This window comes from Megalobrama amblycephala, linkage group LG8 (assembly GCF_018812025.1).
Source record: "Megalobrama amblycephala isolate DHTTF-2021 linkage group LG8, ASM1881202v1, whole genome shotgun sequence".
In the NCBI taxonomy this organism is placed as follows: Eukaryota; Metazoa; Chordata; class Actinopteri; order Cypriniformes; family Xenocyprididae; genus Megalobrama; species Megalobrama amblycephala.
In genome coordinates, this window is record NC_063051.1 from 30,343,106 (window position 1) to 30,362,669 (window position 19,564).

The 19,564-nt window shown below is 34.7% G+C and overlaps 1 protein-coding gene across 1 annotated transcript in view; it reads left to right on the plus strand.

Moving 5' to 3' along the window:
* Positions 1–19,564, plus strand: part of agap1 (ArfGAP with GTPase domain, ankyrin repeat and PH domain 1) — a 165,439-nt gene that overhangs the window by 44,975 nt on the left and 100,900 nt on the right. Inside the window, 5 exon segments of the mRNA XM_048200479.1 lie at positions 2,872–2,930; positions 4,990–5,077; positions 9,683–9,697; positions 16,330–16,415; positions 18,524–18,665. Of these exon segments, the coding sequence (XP_048056436.1) occupies positions 2,872–2,930; positions 4,990–5,077; positions 9,683–9,697; positions 16,330–16,415; positions 18,524–18,665 (390 nt within the window).

Genomic DNA, 19,564 nt, shown 5'->3' on the forward strand with positions numbered 1-19,564 from the left:
GTTTAGTATGGGTCTCTTGAGAAATTATAGACTGTTGTTATCCGACATCAGTGAATAGATGATGGCAGCATTGTGCACAAAGATAGACACGAAGAATAAAGCATTGTTCCTAAATAAATCTAGTGAGCTTTTAACATTTTAAGACATTATATGCACACTCTCAATGTGAAAACTGTTTCTAAAAATAAGTTGCTTTGTTTTTGCCAAAATGTAAGGCAGTAGTACATGTATCCTTTTGAGGACAAGACTCAAATTCTTCTAAGATGGTGGACAGGTTTAGCCAAATGATTTGTGAATATGCTTATTTCATTGAATACATAAGTATTGCTATAAATGGTTTAGCCTAAATAGATCTACTAGTATTTGTGTGTGCTTTGTTTTAATCTATGGACAATCCTAGTTTCGGTAAATTAAAAAAAACAAAACTAAAATATTTATATTTACAATTAAAATAAATAAATTACATGATTCTGTAGATTCCAAGTTTAAAGAGCTGGATTTTCTCCAGGGGATCCCACTCTTTTTAATCCATTGATTTACATGACACTTCTAATTGTTGTGATTTTTCACAACAAATATGCAAAAAATCTAAAATATTTTAGAGCTAATATTTAAGATTTTGTTAATTTACATGACTTTTTAACATTTAGAAATCTCATTTTAGGCTTCCTTATAATAAATAAAACATTTTCAAGGCTGTGGGAATCCTGGTTGTTTGGAGAATATTAAAATAATTAATATGAAGAGTTCAGATGCAATAGCCGCTAAAATGAGATAATGATATTGAGCGAATGCTCTCCGCACATTGTATACATTCGTAAAACACTTAAATGCTTCAAATCCACTAAATCCCAGCGTCAGCCCATTCAGAAATACTGATTCGTTGGCAGAAACCTCTAAACGCCACTTCCCTTTGTCAGCAAAAGCCTCTAAGTCCACAAAATAACCAATCGGAAGACATGAATTGAATCGTATCATTTCAAGATGAATGTCCGTGTGCGTATGAGCCGCTTTCAATTGCCGAACCTAAACATCATTTAAAAGAAAACATGTCAGATGGACTAAGATGTGTTTGCATCTGAACTCTTCATATCTTGTCATTTTAGCTTATTCTAAAGTTTGTTTTGTCTTAAAATGATTTAAAGTAAGTCATGTTGGCCCTCTAAGGGTTTTCTAAAGCCCCCTACTGGACCCTGACCCCTGGTTGATAACCATGTCTCTAGAGCAGTGGTTTCCAAACTGGTGTACGTGAGGTGACGCCAACAAAATGCTGTGTTTTTCCATTCATTTAATTCTACCCCACCTTAAAATAACACTAAAATCAAGCAGGTATTTCCAACAGTGTAAAAACAGGAAAATGGTGGGGTTGTAAAAGGTCAAATACTTGACATCCAATCAAATTACCTCATATTTTGCAGTCAAAACTGACTGCATCTACTAGTGTTTTAGTACTTACTAGTGTGAAGAACAAATGTAGACACAAACTCTGCATAGAGATTGATTTAAGATTCAAACTGTCTTCGATACAGAAACATACCCGGTGTGAGTTCTTGTTTTTAATGTTGATAATATATTATACGAGCAAGAATGCATTTTTCCCCGAATATCCACACGATAGCAAATGTGACATTGATTTTATACAACAAATGAAAAGATATCAAGTGACGTACGTAGTCCCAGACTAAAAATACATGTCTTAAAGGGTTAGTTCACCCAAAAATGAAAATTCTGTCATTAATTACTCACCCTCATTTCGTTCCAAACCAGCAAGACCTTTGTTCATCTTCAGAACACAAATGAAGATATTTTGGATTGATTCTGAGGTAGAACCCGGAAGCGCTGCACTGTGTTTACAACATCAACATGTAGGAGACTGACAGGGAAGAGAAGAAATTGTTCAATAAAGCTGTCATCAATTCATAACATTAAGGTTGAACCAAGATTGCAGTCTATCGGAGGCCAGATAGCTCACGGATTTCATCAAAAATATCTTAATTTGTGTTCTGAAGATGAACGAAGGTCGTGGAACGACATGAGGGTGAGTAATTAATGACAGAAATGTCATTTTTGGGTGAACTAACCCTTTAAGACATGCATTTTAGTCTGAAACTAAACTGGGCGCTAGTGTTTTAAAATCGGATCAGATTTGAAAAGTCCTAGTCTTCAGAAGGCAGCTGTCTATGTAGGTTGTAGACAAGTAAGGGGGCTCACTATGTTTGTATGCGTAAATGCATTTTGCAGATGCATTTATTCAAAACGACATGCATTACAGATACATATGGATATACATTCACTGTGAATCGAACCCATGACTTCGGCATTACTAATACCATGCTCTGCTGCTCCAGGAACAAGGGTTTGGAACAGAGCCTAAGAATCTAATACACCAAACTGGCATATCTAGCATTCTTTATCTTTTTGTTTCGTTATTGAGCATGACCCGAATCTCACCATACACTTCTGGAGTCATGGATTTGCAGGCTTATTTGCTGGTCTCTCAGATGTGCTCTGAGCGTTTGAGCCCACAGTGCACCTGCAGCCACTATTGTTCTATTGTAATGTGAAGCGTGTCGTGCAGCTGAGCGTGGGGCCGTGAAGGCACAGTGGGCTCTAATTAACACGTATTGGATATTCGCTCTGCTGAAAAGACCTAAAATTAACACAAACATGTTTTGTGCTGTAGTGTAGTATGTTAATTTTGGATAAGTGTGAATGGGAATGATTTTGTTCCATTTTGGTCTGTTTGTCTGTGTCCTTTTCATCCACTTTTTGTATTGATCAGTGAGCCTTGCATCTGGAACTGATCTTTAAAGAAGTTTGAACTGAAGTGCATGAACACATTTATGATGATCTCTTCTTTTTCTGTTACAGATGCCTTTGTCAACAGTCAGGAGTGGACGCTCAGTCGCTCAGTACCGGAGCTCAAAGTGGTGAGTCCAGTCACTGATGTTTATTGTTTGCCTGTTTTTCTTTTTTAAAAATCATAATAATAAAATCTTGCATTTGCATCATTTAATTGCTTATATTAGTATTGCATGTTTGTCACCTTACCTCAAGACAGCTTTGATCCGGTTGTACCGGCTGAATTCAGTGTTTCTTAGAAAATAAACTCTTTTTACACAGTAGTTTATTTGTTGGCCCACTAATAATATCCACAATTGGACATAATCATAAATTCTGTCATTCCCTTCACATTTTTTATGTCTTGCTTGATAGCATTCTGGGAATAATGAGGGTGAAAATGACATTGTACCAGTTTTAAAATAAAATGACTGACTTGTCTTGCTAAGGCTAGTCCCATAGTTAGCATTTAATGAATCCAAAAGTCAATTAAACAATATTTTAATGCATTTTGCATAATTAAAATAAAAATATATTTACCTCGATTTTACTTTTTCTTCAAACACATCTCATATTTCATCCTTTGAAATCAAGTACAATAACTTACTAGGAAAAAAACATTGTTAGGGTCAAAGTATTGCTTTTTAATGACACTACAATCATGGGACAGTCACAATTTTTTGAAAAATGTGATGTAATGTTTCTTTTTATGTAATTTCTTAGTTTTTATAGTTTCAGATTTATTTACTCTGGGTCTGGAACAAGGATAAAACAATAAAATGTATAGAAATTATTTGAAAAGAATCACAAATGAATGGCAAAGGCTTGATAGTTTTAATGTGGTCTTCATATAATGAAAAGGATACAAATTAGAAACATTTAGATGCTCCGTGTTAATTTCGTTGAGTACTTTTCGTCATTATTTTCATCAACATTTTTTCACACACGAAAGCAAGATGTTAACGAAATAAAAACCAGTTTTGAATGACAAAAACTATGACAAAAATGAAAAATGAGGCAAAAATGTTAGGGAGGGATGATTTGGGAACAGATCCAGTCAGAATGATGTCCTGCACTGTAGATGCGCACATTTGAACTGTAATGTGCTGATCTACCCAATCTATTTGTCTATACACTTGTTGCATGTCTCATGAAATGTTCAAAAATGTATAGGACTGGGAGAAAGTGAAGCGCAGACATATGGATAGATCTGAAAAAGCGTGATGACACAAAAGAGAGCACTATTCAATACGGTTTTCTGTGCACAGACAGAAAGCAGCCTCAGCGCACGAGTACTGAATTGAGCTCTCTTACATGACTAAATGGACAAATACACACAGCATTATGTCAAAATGTCCGTTTTGGAAATTATTCATGTAAACAGAGTCGGTTATGTCTCAAAAGAATGTAACGGATGCGAATATCAAGAATATCGGATGTGTATCAGTGTATTGGATCCGCGTATTCAGTCTTAAAGTGACAGCAGCCTAAAAACCTTCTGCCGTCTGCGTCCTTAATATTAATCAAACAACAAAATACAAAGAGAAAAGCATTTACTGCTCTTGAATAGCTTTAATAAGGATTAATTATATTTAATTTATACAAATAAATGTCTGCTTGAAAGAATAATGAATGATGCATGCAAGTTATTATATCAGGAGACCAGAACAAGTGAGAAGTGGTTTTATTTATGTAATTTTAAGATAAATAAAGACATGTTATATGTCACAGAAGTTAAATCTGTGCCTGTATTGCATGTTCAAATTTTAATATCATTCATATTAACAGGTTAATAGATGTTTTCTCCAGGAGTATATAACGGGTTTGGAAATTTTTAATGCATTACAATTGAACCAAACCCATTCAATTTTAGATCTACTGTAGATTTAGTCGACTAAAATCGTATGATATTTAATTGACTAAAACTAGACTAAAACAATTCAGATGATTAAAATATGACTAAACTAAATGGCATTTTAGTCAAAAGACTATGACTAAAACTAAATCAAAAGTAACACTGGTTCTCAGCAAAGGTTATAAAACCATGTTAACCATGTTTAGTCCCACAGATTATTAGGACTTGCTTCAGGTATAAGTTGAGACAAAAAAATATCAAAATATCCCTAATAATGCTGTGTGTTTGCGCAGGGCATTGTGGGTAACTTGGCCAGTGGGAAGTCTGCACTGGTGCACCGGTACCTGACGGGGACGTATGTGCAGGAAGAAAGCCCTGAAGGTAGGTGTTGTACTATCAAATGGTGAACTATGGAGACCATTTTTTACTCTCAAGTTTGAAAATGTTATATATGTTATTATAAACAGTTCATATTACTCCCTTTGATGCTTTAGAAAGACAATGATGTACGTGGCCTTCTGTTCTTAAAGTTATGTGTTGCAGGCATAGGCTAGAGACACTTCTTATTCTAGTTTCAGCTTCCTCCTCCTCTTATTCTCTCTCTCTCCGCACACCTGCTGTTAGTATGTTAGTACGGTACAGTTGTGCCGGAGGACTCTGCCATACTCCCCATGTATAATTGAGAACATTCGAGGCACGCCGCCAGACCACCACAATATGCTCTCTTCCCCGAGCGAGGATCTACTTTCAAAAGCGCCCTGTGTCAATATTTCATGTCCTTTATGACTGTTATTATGCCTTCATGTTAAGCTGGCCTGCCTCACGGAGCAGGGTTTGCAAAGTTTAGGTATTCTTTAAAGATTGCAATCAGTTTAAGCAGCATTCAGTACAGTTTTCGCTTAAATGCCCGAGGGTCTCATCGAGAGCATGAGGTCACAGGAGAAGGAGTTTGGCGGATCGACGGGCACTAATCATGTCTCGTCCTCTCCTTTGCACTTTACCGTATAAAACTCAAGCCACTGCATACCAGCGGTCAACCAGGAAATTGCCCTGCAAGAAAAAACCCCCAGAAATGTCAATTGCCTGTTTGCCGCAGTGGATTATAGCACAGAGTGCCAAAGGAAACTTAGCGCGACATCAGAGACCGTTGAAGTGTGTGCCTTGCTAAGCCTGAGCGACATGGTTAAATCTTTCACGTTTGAGGCCAGCACGTCATCTGACGTTAGAAGTGCCGCTAAACTCAGATTTGCAGTGACGTTATGTCACGTTTCCGCAACTTTCCGCAAATTTCCAAATTTACATTCCAGTAAAACTAACCATTCCTGCTCTCCTTATTTGAAGTTTCACTATGCTGGGTTTAAAAATAGTGTTTCCTAGCTTTGGTAGAGTAACCCCAACCTCAAAACCACTAAGTAGAGCTGGAGCAGATTTTTACAGAGCACTCTGCAAAGAAAGCAGGCGGCCGCATGGGTTTCGCACCGTCCCTCCCTTCTCTCACACATACTACATGAACAGACACATTCTCAGAGCTCATTAAGTGATATTATCACAAGGTCAACTGTGTGACTGTGTGTGTATGTTTACGCAAGAAGAAAGAAAAATCCCTACAGGCTTTGTGGTCTCAACACAGACCCAGCCTTTACCATTTCAAAACCCAGCACCCCGTATGGGTAAATAACTCAGTTTTTGCTTGTGCCGCCACAATCATGTTTGATTTAGAAATGCAGCTCTGCTGGGATCAGCAGTTTGGTGCAGACTAATCCCTCTGGCGTGAGAAAAAAAACACTTTTATCAATGTAAAATATCAAATTTAGACTTTGAATTTTTTCCAAGTGGGGTTTTACCCTGCAAACCGTAAAATCTAGATAAACTGGTTCACTGCTGTGACCCATTTCTACTCTGCATGTTTTATCCTTTTGTTAAATGGGTCAGTGGCAAATAAAATAATAATAATAAAAGATTTTGCCAATCTACTAATGTTTTTTATTCACAAAATCTTTTTTTCTTGACAGTTGTATCATCCTGAAACTTAGTTGGATTTCATGCTCCAAAAGAAACATGAAAATTAATTTTAATACAGAAATTAAAAACGTACCCAGAAGAGGTGTATTCAAGTCATTGTATGTTTGAATTACGTTGAAATGAGTTGCGTCATTGACCTCAGTGCTCGGCTGGCCTGCATCACATGAGCGTGAGTGATAGTATGTGCCCTTTTCAGCTGTATTGACCTGACCGTGCCCTCAGGACAGATGCGTTTCATCTCTGTTCAGATACACACATACTCACGATCAGGGCTTGACGTTAACTTTTTTGCTCACCAGCCACTGTGGCTAGTAGTTTTCCAAAGTTAATAGCCACTCAGCATTTTCACTGCCCACAATTTTGATATATAGATATTGTTAATATTATCTTTTAATATTATCTCTGTCACTTAAAAGTGTTAGTTCACCCAAAAATGACATTTTTTGTCATTAATTACTCACCCATGTGTTGTTCCACACCCGTCAGACCTTCATACATCTTCAGAACACAAATTTGTCCATAGACAGCAATATAATCAACACTTTCAAGGTCCAGAAAGGTACATTGTTAAAACAGTCATGTGACTGCAGTGGTTCAACCTTAATCTTATGAAGAGACGAGAATACTTTTTGTGCGCAAAAACAAAACAAAAATAACAACTTTATTCAACTATATCTTTTCATACATTGTTTACGTCCAACGCTTCCGTGTTCCACGTCAACTCATTATTGGTCGTCAGTATCACATGCGTGCGTTGTGCTGATCACGTGATCAGCTTTGGCCAATACTGAGCCGGCAATCGGACGTAAACACGGAAGCCTTCACTGTGTTACTACGTTACCTGCATAAGGATAATGACAGGGAAGAGAAGAGATTGTTGAATAAAGTTATTTTTGTTTTGTTTTTGCACACAAAAAGTATTCTCGTCGCTTCATAACATTAAGGTTGAACCACTGCAGTCACATGACTGTTTTAACGATGTCTTTACTACCTTTCTGGACCTTGAAAGTGTTGATTATATTGCTGTCTATGGACAAGTCATATACCTCTCGGATTTCATCAAAAATATCTTAATTTGTGTTCTGAAGATGAACGAAGTTCTTACAAGTGTGGAACAACATGAGGGTGAGTAATTAATGACATTATTTTTGGGTGAACTAACCCTTTAAGACCTGACTCACGGATCAATTATACTGTTACACGTGTTTTCTTTAGGGCTGGGTAAAAAAATATTGATTTCTCGATTTTAATTGATTCTCATTTTTATTAACCAATATCGATTCTTAAATCCCAAGAAGATGATTTTCAGTTGATGAATGAGCAGAATATGTAGCGCCTCCAATCCAATAAATTGCAATAATCTTTGTGTTTTGTTACTTTTGATATGAAACAAAGATTTCAAATGACGTCCATCTTATTATGAGATTCAGAAAATAAACACCGTTTTGGCGCTGTTTAATGTGGCGTGACAGATCGCTTTAGCGCCTCAGTTAAAGAGAAGCATGTGATCATCCTCTCCTCCGCTTTAATACCAGTTACAACGAAATAAACATGCATGAACATCTGAAGGTATGTTAAAATATACAGTACAACTTACTGAAATCCGTATCATGTCTCGTGTAATCGCTCAATCAGTGTTTCAACCTCGGAAAGACATCAATAAAACAGCTTGTAAACAATGTCAAGTAACGTCACATTGACCTCAGAAAAACATATTCAGTGACCATAAACTCATTAGTCAGCTAGAAAAGTGACTCTAGAAAGCAGCATTCTGATGAATATAGCTATGCACCGTTACATATTCATTATAATGTTCTTCAATATTTAATGCATGTTTGAATAAATCAGTTATGACTGCCGTGATTTAAATGTTTATATTTAACAAAACAAATTAGAGTAGAAATATGATTATGTAATTCTAAACTTTATTTATAATAAAAACATAATTGAGTGTAATTTAAGTGTTTGTATATAAATAAATTAATTTAACCTTCAATATTATTATAGTACTACCAGCTGACTCTCATGTGTAGTTTACAGCATTAGCTGAGAGATTTTTTTTTTGTACTGTAACTGATATACTACATCCAAAATAATCGATATCAAATCGAATCGAAATCGTAATCGAATTGAATTGCAAGAATGTGAATAGCAATCGAATCAAATTGTGAAAATTGTGTCAATACCCAGCCCTAGTTTTCTTTCTCAACTGTTTACGTTCACTTAAAACATAACTAACTATGTTTACTTGAATACTCGCCAAGATTGCCATTTTGTGTGTATGTAACTGTTTAAGCGCAATGAGCAGTGAAAACAAACGTAATTTAGTACTGAGGTGGTTTTGGGTGCGAGTACAAAATCTGTAAAATTATGCCCAGTACTCACAATCCCACGCCGAAATTAAAGCCCTGTAACACCAACAATATTCATCCGGAGCAAATAAAATAAGTGAGTGAAGGGAGGATGGTTTGTGTGTCGACTCGCTGTCGGAGAGATGAGAGAGAGAGGAAACGCAGCTGGTATCGTGTATCTATTCTGCGGAAAATGAGTATTGGAAGTGTTTCGGATATTTCAAAATCGATATTTTTTGACAACATTGCTCTTAGTTTATTATTTCAGATGCTTTTTTAAAAGACTACAATTGAAAAATGCATATATTATATATAAAATTCAACCCACCAAACCCGTGACTGCGTTACACACCACTGTTGAAATCCACCCACATGTGGCGAGTTGGCGGGCGTTAATGTGAAGCCCTGCTCGTGACCCACAGGCGCAGAAGCCTCTTGACGTTTGATAAGATTGTGATGAATGAATGAAAGTTATGCTTCTTTCTCTCTCTCAGTCTCTCTCTTTCACTCTCTCTTTGTCCTGCTGTTTCTTAACTGTGTGCATGTTTAGCTTGGCTGCTTTTTGATTTGAGTTTTGTTTATTCTCTCTTTCCTTGGCCTCTTCTTTAACTAGCTGACGTGGACGCAGGTAACTATTTGCTCTCTTCTTCAATGTCCAATCTTTTCTTCTTGGGGAAGGTCTTTTGTAGTGCAAGAGAGTTGAGCAGGTGGACTCTCCCCCCTCTGTGGCTTGTATAACAGTGAATTCTTCATCGTGTTTCTATTTAGATGCGTTGTTTTTGCTCACAAACAATGTGCCTCATAGTTAAAGTCTTAAAAGTAGAGAAGAATCTGTTCCACATGGCCTCTCTTTACTCATCACAAAGCAGATCAAGCCACAGAACAGGAGGTTCCACTCCACTCCTCTCTTGATGCCACTAGTTTTGCCATCTTCCATTTCATTCATTTCCTTAATGAACCACCAATGACACACTGCACTGAGCGTTACAGGTCACTGCCCATCAAGACTGGATGTCAAACTGTTGTTGCACTATGTGTTCTATCAAAAACTGTTTTTTCCAAACGAGTTTCTAAAGATGTGCATTCAGAGACATGAAACTCAAGCGTGTTTTTACTCAGCTGAGGTCAAGTCCGTGGAGAAATAACCCAGAGTGTAATTAACCAATGGGTGTGTATCTTTCACTCACGGTGCACTTCTCTCTCGTTCTATATTTTCAACATATATATAAATAACTGGGTCCAGACTATATGCTGAGCATTAGCTGTCCTGACGCTGGTCCTCTTCCTCTTCCTTTATAGCACAAACAGACAAAAAAAAACGTGTCATTATGGAAAAAATTGGCGCCGTCGCCTCCATCCATTTTTCAACCTGGCGACTTATGTAAAGCACGTGAACTTTAGCTTTCATATTATTGGTTCAGAAGAGGAGTTTAAAGACTTCATCCAGAAAATGGAAATGGAGGCTTTTCCTTTTAATGTAATAACTGTTATCTTTTTTTTAGAGATAATGATTTTTTGCAGCTGTCTAATTACTGATATGCAGAACTTATATTTAATAATTTTTTCCCCGTACAGTTATTGCTAAATCATGGATTTTCAAACTTTTATGAAGGATTCCCAAATATGATCCCATTGCCAAGGACCCTTACTAAAAAACTTTATACTGTGAGAAAAATAGTGTGATATTATAAAGACAAGATAATAAATATTTTAATAATTTGCATTGATACATTGAAGCCAAAATAAATCATTAAAAAATATATATATAATATGATAATTCATTATATAAAAATTAGGGCTGTCAAAATAACGCGTTAATTTTGATTAATTAATTCGGGGAAATATAATGCGTAAAAAAAAATAATGCAAATCAATCCATTCTGTATTGACCTTTGAACCTGGAGCAGTTCTAGCCACCATTCGACTGTAAAATGAAGGAGGGAGACGAGAACGCGCTGGCGCTGCCTGGATCATTGACTGGAACATTTACTTATAAAAAACGGCCTGATGGAAGTGTTGATAAAAATAAAGTCGTCTGCAATGTCTGCAGCGAGGAATTTGCATATCACCGGAGTTCGTCCACTCTAAAGTAGGCTACCACATCAATGCAAAGCATCCAGGAGTTAAAGTTAATCCGGAGGTACGACCTAGCACATCGTTAAAGTAGGCTAGATATTTCATGCTTTCTATAGAAATATTTCTCATGTCTCTGAGGCAAGCAGTCTATACGCTGAGTTTCGGTTCATTCATGTAAGACGCGTTCCAGTTCACGCGCCAGTGATCGCGCCGGCGCCTCCATGTCATGATTATATTTTCTGCTATATTTGCTTCTTATTTATTACATCCAGGTAATTGGTTGATGAAACATTGATTAAAATTAGGATACAATTTTTACAAAACGGAATTCACTTTAAAGAAAGGCTTTCTACCAAACAAAACTTCATGAAGTGGTCAAAATCATGTCTGACCCACTCCATGTCTCCCAATATATTCACTTTTCATAATCAAATAGATGAATTTAAAACTTAACATAGGACTATTTAAACATAAATATGAAACCACGTTTTCTTTAATGGCTACCAACACGTAGCCTAGTACAGTAGGCTACAGAGAAATTTCACGTGTGAATTACCAATAGTTGGTAGTAATAATAGATTATGACAGATTTTTTACGAACCTGTCCGTCAAAATGACAGACAAAGTTAAAGTCTAACGCAACCTCTGGTGTTACGGCACACATCATCAAATCTTCTTCCTGAAGCACTTTTGAATTTATTTCCTTAGCATATTAGGTCATATTGTTGGTTGTTATGGCCATTATTTGAACAGTGAAAATAATAATAGAGTTTTTGAATTTAATGTCACTAATGCTGATTATTCATTGATTCATTTGAATTAAAATATTTAATACTTTCACAGCAAAAATTATGTATGCAATTAATTTAGATTAATTAATCACAGAGTATGTAATTAATTAGATTAAAATTTTTAATCGATTGACAGCCCTAATAAAAATATTTTAAATAATTATTAAAATGTATTTGTTTCATGCTTTTCACAATATTGTGATATTATCAATATTTAATAGGGGTGTGACGAGACGGGTATCTCACGAGACGAGACGAGACTCGAGATTGAGTTCACGAGACGAGACGAGACAAGATTTTTACACACTATTTTTAAGAAATCCTCAATGGCGAAATACATGACTAGAAAAAATATTCTGCAGGCGTATTTGAAATGTTTTAACTAATCATCTTAATGAATGTCATTCAGTTCTACTTTCTGAGTATGAATTATCATATGCAGTAAAAGACAACAATACTCAAACACTGTAAAAGGATTTGCCACAAACTCAACTGACTGACTTCTCTTCTGTATGATTTCAGTCTCTTCAGACCTTACTGTACATGATTTATGAGCTTCTACAACTTTTGACCTCCTAACTGAACTCCTTTCCACAAACTGATCATAGAAATAAAAACAGTATAAATAAAAATGGTAACACTTTACAATAAGGTCTCATTTATTAACATTAACATATTAACCAACATCAACTAACAATGAGCAATATATTTGCTACAGTATTTATTAATCTTTGTTTATGTTAGTTAATAAAAATAGTCATTCATTGTTAGTTCATGATAGTTCACAGTGCATTAACTAATGTTAACAAATGAAACCTTATTGTTTGTGCTTAATAAGATTAAGAGAAAACTGTTATTCATTTTTATGGTAACACTTTACAAGTTGAAACCATAATCGCACTCTCTCAATATTCAAAGTGCAAATAAGACCAAATTTTTCTTTGATACAGAGCTAAGAGATGGTTACAACTACACTGCCCAGCCTAAAATAGCTTTCATATTGAGAGATATTTGCATTCATAAGGGAGCCGCTTTCAAAATGCGGGGTATTGAAATCGCGTTTGAATGCGCGCGTGCGTTTACTTTCACTTTAAGCGATCGCGCGTAACTCTTTAAATATGGAGAGCCGGCAACTGTTATCCAACTTAATTAAATGTTTTTTTATTTAAACACAAAGCAAAAGGACAGTGGAGGCGTAATGTAAACGTAGCGGTGGCATATTCTTTCCTAATCATCCTAACACTCTGTCATGGCAACATCACGAGACTACTTTTCGCCTCGACGAGAAATCTCGTCACACTTTAGTCTCGCGAGATCTCGTGACATGAGATCTCGTTACACCCCTAATATTTAATGTCAATATGAAGACTTTTTTTCCTTCTGAAATGTTCCACTAACCCTCTAGTAGCCCATTGTGACCCCCAGTTTGAAAACTCCTGAGAAATAAATAAATTATCCTCAGATTAGAACAATAAAAATATAACATTTCTCTAATGCATATTAGTTTAGCATAAATGGCTATTATCTAAAAAAAAAAAAAAAATTACAATTTAATTGACAATTTGACACGAGTACTGCATTTAAATCAGTTATTAGGGGTTCAAGTGTGTAGCGCTGAAACTCTATTGTAATTCTCCCATAAAAGTGATCAGGCAGACCAAACTGTAAGTCATAGAGAAATGAAACTTTGAGCACTGGTAGTACTCACACCACCTAAAACGCCACTAAGGCTCACCCCGATCAGCCTATAGCGGTCAAAAGTACAAAATCACTCATAACTTCTAAACCGAACTTTTCGAGTATTTTGGATTTTTAAAAAAAAAAAATCTACTTTGGTGAACTAGTCCTAGGTTTTTGGCCCAATCAGAACCAAACCAGTGCAGCAAGGTACTCTGGAGTCTGAATGTCAATAATCATCCCAAAAAAGGTGAAATTTCGATTCACGGTCTCTAAGGGCCGCCAAAACGTTCGAAGTGGGTGGAGCCACTTTTATTAAAATGTCTATAACTTGTTAACAGAGTGAGATATTTTCACCAAACTTGGAGAACATGTGTACGCACTCAATCTTTGGTCACGTGAAAAAAAATTGCAGCGATTGACCACTTGGTGGTGCTATAACAGGAAAAAAACATGAAAATGGCTATAAGTACTTAACAGTTAGTCCTATCGACTTGAAAATTGGCATGCAGCGTCTTTTTCCAAGGTGCCATGATTGTCTATGAGGACATTGATGCATCTCAAAAAACATGTCCGCCAATGAAGTTTCAGTAGCTATCAGACAAGGTTAACGGAGGCCAATTGGGACGAAACTTGCTGGGCCTGTTTGGGCCTAGAGGCCTGTAAGAAATACAAAAGAAATCGAATGTTGTTCATGTGCATTGTATATCACGCCATTTTTCGCACACGTCCACAACATTAATACCACATGCTAGAACTCCTCATTCTGAGCAGCTTTGCCTCTAGGACCGCCGCTGTCCATCAAATTGTTCGTTAAATTTTGGAGATTATTTCAAGAACCAACTTTTACAAACTAGTCCTAGGTTTTTGGCTCAACCTCGATAACTGTTAAAAAGCTTTAAAAACCATGTATTTCCTCTGGTAAATTGCTTGTATTTACTGTAAATGGTCTTTTCCATCGATGATCGAGATGGTTGCATAACCTGATTTTGCTGAGTTCAACATGTTCCTGGGTTTTGTTGATCCTGGAACAACATTCAAATCAACCAATCAGATTTGAGGGACAAGTTTACAGATTATGTCAAGTTTAGGCTTAAAATCATGAATTGGTGCTTCTACATCAGTGTTATTCATCTATCATTTCCCTCTGATTTTTGGGATAACTTATGGGTAGGGTTAGGTTTAGGGGTAGGAATAGGGTTAAGACTAAATTTTCAGACTGAAATGTTGTTCCAGGGTCAACAAAGCGCATCTAACTCAGCAAAATCAGGACGTGCGAGATGGTTACAGCCTTGCTAATTAAAACATAATACCTTTTTTACACTTGCTTAAAGGCTTTAAAGTGCTTGAACCCCGATAATTGCTGCTCGCAGCTATATTTTTGCTTGAGAGTGCCATTTGTTTTTAGACCTTATTAAAAAAACTTAAGTAAAATAGTATAAATATTTAAAATATTGGTCAATCTAGTTATTGGCCCATCTCTGATCTCTCTGTGTATGATTGACCGTCCCTACTGGTTATCATGGGGATACATAGTTGGAGTTCAGAGGTGAAGGGTGAAAGTGTGTCCGATTGGCCATATCTCCAGATGACCATGGAATGTCCTTTCAGGCCACGAAAGTGAGAGTGAGGCTCTCTCAGGTCTTCAGTACACAAGCTGATTAGCCGTGTAGAGCCGCGATAAGGTTAAGACCCTCTAACATCTCCAGGAATCCCCTCTGATCCTCTTATACTTCAGCCAACAGTCGCCCTCCCCTCTTCCCCTGAGAGAAAGATCAATCTCTGACCGCCATGATCTCACCTCAGATGGGACTCAGGTTTACTCAAGATGATTTGACCTTTTCCACTCCCGCTATTGTCAGACTGGATGTTTGAAATACTAATTGTTTACTTAATTACTCCTTGGGTTCAAATACTTTTCTCAAGGATTATTTGTCTTTGGGGAAAAGGGTCAGAAACGGAGCGCTCAGATAGCATAGATTAAATACATTTTAATGCGTAGATGCATGAATAATACGTATTTAGAAAAGGAAGTTCCAAATGCAAAAAATGAACTCTGTGGGCAGAAACTCAAGCTATGCATTTTAGGCACAAGGGTTTTTGTTTAGGCTGCATATTAGATTAATAAGTTTAGATCAGTGGTTCTTGAATTGGCCACCTCTATTGTCCAACACAACATTCATGTTTTATATTACATTATTGAACCGCAATTATTCTTCCTAGGGGAAAATTAAAATGTTTTTACACTAACTTTTCTCAGTCTTTTTAGTGGTGGCATAAATGCAATAATATATATAATAACTATCAGTACTAAACAAACAAAAAATGAGATTTAGCAAGAATCAGCTCTTTAAGGATACCAAAATACTGACATTACAACATTTTCACAGGAAAAAAAAATATAATTATAATGGAGAGAAATTGCACCAAAAAAAGCAGTTGTGTAGCCATGCAGTTCAAGCAAATCTTACGCCAAATAAAAATCATGCTCATCATTTATTTACACTCACTTTTTGAATATTTACTTGTTCTGAACTCTTGATTTGTAGAACAAATTATTTACCCAATAAAATAATTAGAAAATAGCATGATGATGCACATAACCCTTCTCCGTTTCCATGTCAATCAACAGTCCACCAATCATCTCATTTTAGAAGTAGTGAATGTATTCGCATCATCAGGCTCTTTAAACTGATTGGCTGCTTTTGTTGGACAGGAGGGCGTTTTAAAAAGGAGATCGTTGTGGATGGACAAAGTTACCTCCTCCTAATCAGGGATGAAGGGGGACCTCCGGAGGCTCAGGTAGGAAGTACAGCTACAAATGCAAAGCGGATCCACTAAGACTGAACTCTGGATGACGGAGCTAAAACAATATATTAGTTTTGTTTTACAGAGCAGCTGAGTGGAAACCATGATGTAAAAGAGTTTACATGAGGTTGATAACGTTTATTTAGACAAACTGATTTTCTGTTGGTCGTAAAATGCAAACAGGAAGTCTCAAATGGCCACTTTCTCATGGGCTGTGAAATATGAATTTTATGGTGGTCTCAATAAGTGCACTGCCCAGAGATTCAGTCATTTCTAGGGCTGTCAGAATCCTTCAGTAGACTTTTAACCGTGTAAATCCTGTGAGCATTGGTTGCTTTATGTATTTGCTTACCCAAAATATTGTCATGGCTTAAGTCTCTCGAAAAGTATGAAAATGTATGAAGACAAAGCCTTATTTTTCTGTCTTTAAAAGGTAAGATATCATTTTTTCATCTTTAAAGGGAGAAAAACTACATGAATTATGTATAGTTACAAGAGGATTAAACCTATTTAAGTTTGATTTATTAATTTAGGTATTTTCTCTATTTTTTTTTATTGTACTGTGGTACTAATAATCATATTCTAGACTTTTTTTGTACTCATAAAAGAAAGCTTTATTTTGTCTTATTTTAGTTTTATTGTATTATGTTTTAAATTAGCTTTTATTGTATGTTAATTGTTAATTTTATTTTAAGTTTTAGTAATTTCATTTGTGCTTTTGTTGTTTTAATGTTTTTTAATTTTGCTATTTAGATTTAATTTTATTAATATTTTGAATTAGCTTTTATTTTTATATTTTGGTTTTCATGCTAATTTTGTTTTAAGTTTTAGTAAATTTGTTTGTGCTTTTGTCATTTTATTATTTTTTAATATTGCTATTTAGATTTAATTGTAATAATATTTTAAATTAGCTTTTATTTTAATATTTTAATTTTCATGTTAATTTTAAGTTTTAGTCATTTTGTTTGTGCTTTTGTCATTTTAATAATTTTTAATATTGCTATTTAGATTTAATTTTATTTATATTTTGAATTAGCTTTAATTTTTATACTTGATTTCATGCTAACTTTATTTTAAGTTTTAGTAATTTTGTTGGTGCTTTTGTCATTTTATTATTTTTTTTTAATATTCCTATTTAGATTTAATTTTATTCATATTTTGAATTAGCTTTTATTTTTATATTTTGGTTTTCATGCTAATTTTATTTTAAGTTTTAGTAATTTTGTTTGTGCTTTTGTCATTTTATTATTTTTTAATATTGCTATTTAGATTTAATTGTAATAATATTTTAAATTTTATTTTAATATTTTAATTTTCATGTTAATTTTAAGTTTTAGTCATTTTGTTTGTGCTTTTGTCATTTTATTAATTTTTTAATATTGCTATTTAGATTTAATTTTATTCATATTTTGAATTAGCTTTAATTTTTATACTTGATTTCATGCTAATTTTATTTTAAGTTTTAGTAATTTTGTTTGTGCTTTTGTCATTTTATTAATTTTTTTAATATTCCTATTTAGATTTAGGTTTATTCATATTTTGAATTAGCTTTTATTTTTATATTTTAGTTTTCATGCTAATTTTATTATGTTTTAATAAGTTCGTTTGTGCTTTTGACATTTTATTATACTTTTTTAAATGTATTTATTTTTTGCTATTTAGATTTAACTTATTTTATTCTATTTCAGTTTAGTTAGTTTTAGTATTTATTTATCTCCAGTTAATAATTTTAATGCTTCAACTTAAGTTTATTGCCAAGGCAACATTTATCATTTTAATTTTTTATCTAATATTTTTATTTTGCATAATGGCAGTGTTGTTGATAATTGATAAATACCCCCTATATTTTAATGCATGACTGTTTAAACGCATCACAGGAAATAGAGTCATCAGTGTCCCAAAGCCCTCGCTAGTACAAAAGTTCACGTTCACTATAATCACATCGTATGGTATGGGGAGCGGAATGAGACGCAGCCTACGATTCTATGATGAAATATAAGTGCATCCTATATTTGAAGAAAAAAAGATGCATAATGTTTTTTGAATAATGTTTCTCTCTCACTTTCTAAATTCTTCCCACTCTCTCAATCATTCTTTCTCAGTTTGCATTGTGGGTGGATGCGGTGATATTTGTGTTCAGTCTGGAAGATGAGATCAGCTTTCAGACGGTCTACCACTACTATAGTCGCATGGCCAACTACCGCAACACAGCAGAGGTGCCCCTGGTGCTTGTGGGAACTCAGGGTAAGTGTAGGCACACTGGGAGAGAAAAAAACCCCCTGCATATATCATATGACAACAACTCACACTCAGATTCTGAGGCAGTATTCTTCAGTGGTTTGGCAACAAATTCAAAGAACACAGTTTGACTAGACAGAATGTCTTTAAACATTTCAGGGGTTGTTGATCAGTTTTTAATTATTATTACGATTATCACAAACACATCAGATGTGTTAAAGTATTACTGTGTGGGTAAACATTATTTATAGATCTTTATATATGGGCCATTGTAAAGAAATGAGTTTGAAACTCTTGAAAAAAAAATCTTTTTCCACAAATTTTGTATGTATGCAAATAGTGTAATATCCAAGGTACACATTTCTAGTTATTGTGCAGCTAATTCTCATATTGTATTTTCAGAAAGTTTTGGAATATTTTTCCTCTGCCCAAATTTGTCACTACCGAAACACTAATAAGAAACAATAATTTAATAAGAAGGCTTATATCGACCTATTAAGATTGTGTTTACATCTACCTTGTATATATATATATATATATATATATATATATATATATTTATTTTTTTTTTTTTTTTTTTTTTTATTTATTTATTTATTTATTTATTTTTTTTTTTTGCTATTTTATTAAGTTTTCACATCTAAATCAATAACAATTACAATTTTAACAATATTTCAAGTGTAATTTATGAGATTTGTTGTATTTTGAATCCAATCTTTCTTTGTGAAAGGCATAAAATATCATTATAAAATCATTCTGATTTCAAAGTGAAGGATTCATTAGTTTGAATAAACATTGAACCAAACACTATAATAATATCTTATTTGATCATTCAATATACTTTATTTTTGACAAAACATCCCATGTTTCGGTGTTGACTGCACATTTCCGGTCGTGACAGTAAT